This window comes from Ursus maritimus, unplaced genomic scaffold (genome assembly GCF_017311325.1).
Source record: "Ursus maritimus isolate PB19 unplaced genomic scaffold, ASM1731132v1 scaffold_14, whole genome shotgun sequence".
Taxonomy (NCBI): Eukaryota; Metazoa; Chordata; class Mammalia; order Carnivora; family Ursidae; genus Ursus; species Ursus maritimus.
Genome location: NW_024423786.1, coordinates 52,970,771 through 52,974,001, shown reverse-complemented (window position 1 = coordinate 52,974,001; position 3,231 = coordinate 52,970,771). Strand labels below are relative to the sequence as shown.

At 56.4% G+C, this 3,231-nt stretch overlaps 1 protein-coding gene across 1 annotated transcript in view; it reads right to left on the bottom strand.

Annotated features, from left to right (window-relative positions):
* LOC103681705 (KH-type splicing regulatory protein) overlaps positions 1-3,231 on the bottom strand; it is an 11,155-nt gene that overhangs the window by 7,812 nt on the left and 112 nt on the right. Inside the window, 4 exon segments of the mRNA XM_040629487.1 lie at positions 390-429; positions 788-826; positions 1,455-1,551; positions 3,133-3,231. The exon segment at positions 3,133-3,231 is cut by the window's right edge and continues 10 nt beyond it. Of these exon segments, the coding sequence (XP_040485421.1) occupies positions 390-429; positions 788-826; positions 1,455-1,551; positions 3,133-3,231 (275 nt within the window).

Sequence of the window (3,231 nt, the reverse complement as noted above, 5' to 3'; positions counted from 1 at the left end):
GGGGGGGGGGGCGGTGGCAAAAAGGTAGGAAAGAACCCCAGGCCCCACCAGTTCTTGGGGATCAAGCATTTGTGGAAGGCGGACGAGAAACCCACGGCCAGCCCCCAGCCCTTCTGGGAAGATGGCTGCTGTCTACTGCTGAGTGTCCCAGCACAGTGCAGGCAGCAACGGGCACAAAGATTGCCCCTCCCTGAACCCTACACACAGGCAAGCAAGCACAGGAGCAAAGGCAGCTCCTCTGCTCCCTGGGCTTCTCTGTGGTTTAGCAAGCAGCGGGGACAAAGTCTGAAACGGGGCAGCCCCCAGACACAGCTCTCCCCCAAGTTAGCAAGAAAGGCCAGAGACAGCTGACAGACAAGGAAACAAGTGTTCTCCAAATCACAACTTACCTGGGGGGAGGATGGATGGGTCCCAGTTGAGAACTGATGGCTGCAGAGAGAAAATTCAAAGCAAAGCTTGGCCTGGCTCCTTTTGGGACCCTGAACACTGCTGGCCCCCAGGTACTCCCGACTGCATGAGGAGTGGCCGGCGCTTATCACAGTACTTCTGAGCCTGCCTGAGCACTTGAGTGTGACGAACCCACCTCACATCGGCACACGCACTGACAGTCTCTGCCTCAATCTCTAGGGGGCTCTGGGATCCCTAAAGCTCACAGACCCCAGACAATAAGCACCTAGAACACCCATAAAGGACAGGTGCCATCTCCTTAGAGATTCTAGCTCCCAAATCCTAAAAACCTCTTAAGACCCTGAAGCTGCCCTCTGCCTGCATCATCCAATGGACTTACAGTCTCCCTGGGAAGCCAGTTTCTTGCTCTCCGGTTGGTCTGTGAAAGAGAGAGGATGTCAGATGCTGCACCCACCCACCCACAGCTGCCTCAAATCTGATGCTGGTGCCACACGGCCTGGCAAACAATCCCCCCTCCCCCACCCCCAATATCAGAGCCAAGACAGGAAAGGAGCAGGGGACCAACCCGGGGGGGGGGGGCAGACTTTCATCAGTCCCACCACCAGCATTTAAGAGTAAAAAAGTCCTTTGTAACAGGAACAATGATGGCGGCACTTGAGTCTGGGGTCAGGGAGGGCCCGGGTGAAAGTCGGGTTTGGCTGATCCCCACAGTGATCACTTTGGCTACTGTGGGTAGTGCTGCATGCCCTGGGGCCAGCCAAACTGCACTTATGTGGGGCCTCGATGAAACTGCGAGCATTTCCCAAGCCTACCAGAACGGGAGGAACAATCTTGAGAACTTACAACTTGGACCTAGTCACAATCAATCTGCTCCTCTCAGCCACCTGATACCCCAGGATGGCAGCCCAAACAAAAAGAATGAACAAAGCTGGATTGCTGAGGTTTTTAAAAGACTAAATGGCAGTGCGCTTCCCCCTGACTCTGAACCACGTTCAAACAAAGGCACCTCACTCTACCCCCAGGCCTTTTTCCCAGCAGGTAGTTACCTCCATCCTCTAACTGCCTCTTTTGGCCCCCAAAACCAAAATCAGGAGTGTTGTTGTTCACCGTTGTAGCAGCGTCGCCTCCAATTTTGGCTGCGATCTAGAAACAAAATTGTTAAGCACAGAAGGTTACCACCACAGCCAACCCTCCCTGGTGCTCACATGGAACTTCTCAGAACCTACCAAAGGGCCTCGGCATNCAAGTCATCCAGGAATTTCAAAACTCCCTTTCTAGATGGGATCTGCACCTAACGTTGTTTGCAACCGGACCACAATTAACACTGACCTGCTCTCAGGAGGGTACTCAGGTTGCCTCCACGAGGGAGGCAGAAAGTGTGACTGTAGCCCAGCTCTTCTGGGATGGTGAAGAGCACAACCTTCCTTTACCTCCCCCACCCTCAAAATCTTTGCGTTCATAAACATATTTTAGGGACATTTTTGCTTAAAGGCATCTGAAATCTTCATTCCACCAAAACAAAAGACCCTTTTTGAGAACACAGGTTACATGTCGGACATGTGAGAAACAACTTCAAATAACCTCAATTCCACAAATTTAAGACCAGACTCCGTTTGTGGGATTATTACAAGTTTTCCAAAGACATACAAACCATGAGCTAAGGATCTATCTTTCCACCCCTCCCCATTTTTTTCTTTTTTAACACTTTGAGCCAAAGCTCTTGGGATGAGGCTTTCCCCCACCCCAGCAAAGAGCATCAACCCGCCTAGTTAAACTGCTTCTCCATCAAGGCAGTTTGGTGGGCAACCGGATCAAGTGCACACTAGAACCCTATCCCGCTCCATAGGTGAGAAAGCCACAGACCACACTGGGCGGGAATAGGGCGTTCACCTAACGGGACCTCCCACTCTGCCCTGGAGGCACTGGAACAATCCAGGGAAAGCACTCAATTGCGAATGCACTCAGTCGGCCCCCAGTCTGTCGGCTTCCTGACAGGGCGGCAAACTTCTCCCATTCTACAGGCCTCCTGCCCTCCAGGACGTGGGGAGGCCGCAAAGGAGCTGGGGAGGTCAGTCACACCGGCATGTGACACCTCCACGTTATCATCACGCCTCAAAACACAGTGGTGGGACCCTCCCCTTTCCCAAAGAGAGACAGACCATGCTTTCAAGCCACCGGAAGCATCGAAAAGAGCCAGCCCCTGTGCCCACCCTCCCCATTTCGCCTAAGTGCTCTGCCACTCTGGTAGGAAGGGTCCCCCTTTGCAGGCTCAAGAGGAAGGGCTGTTTTCCTCCCAAAGTCCCTTCGTCCCGGGGAGCGGGAAAAAAATGGGACCAGAATGAGGGCCAACGGAGCTCGCTGCCCTGATGGGGAGATGAAAGCAAAGCAAGACCCTCCCCCCGGGAAGGTGGACACTTTGCTTCCAAGAGAGGGAAACATGCCCTCGGGTGTCCTAAGGGGGGGGTTCCCCAAAGTGAGTCCCAGCCCTCCGGGGCCCCTGAACCTCCAGGGACCGCTCTTGGCGACCCCCCAGACATCCCCTTCCCTGGCAGGGGGTCACCCACTGGTGGCCCACTGGAGACACCCTGGGCGGCCTAGGCCCCCGCCTACCGCCCCACGTGACCCCGCGGCGGCCTCGCCCCCCCCCCGCGACCCCGCGCGCGCGCGCGTGACCCCGCCCCCTCCCCCGCCCGCGCGCGCCCCTCAGGCCCGCGGCCTCCTCACCTGGCGGGCCCGCTGCACGGCGTCGGCGAAAGCGTCCTTGCGGATCCCCGGGCCTCCCCCGCCGGGCGGCTGGGAAGGACCCCCGGCCGACCCCCCACC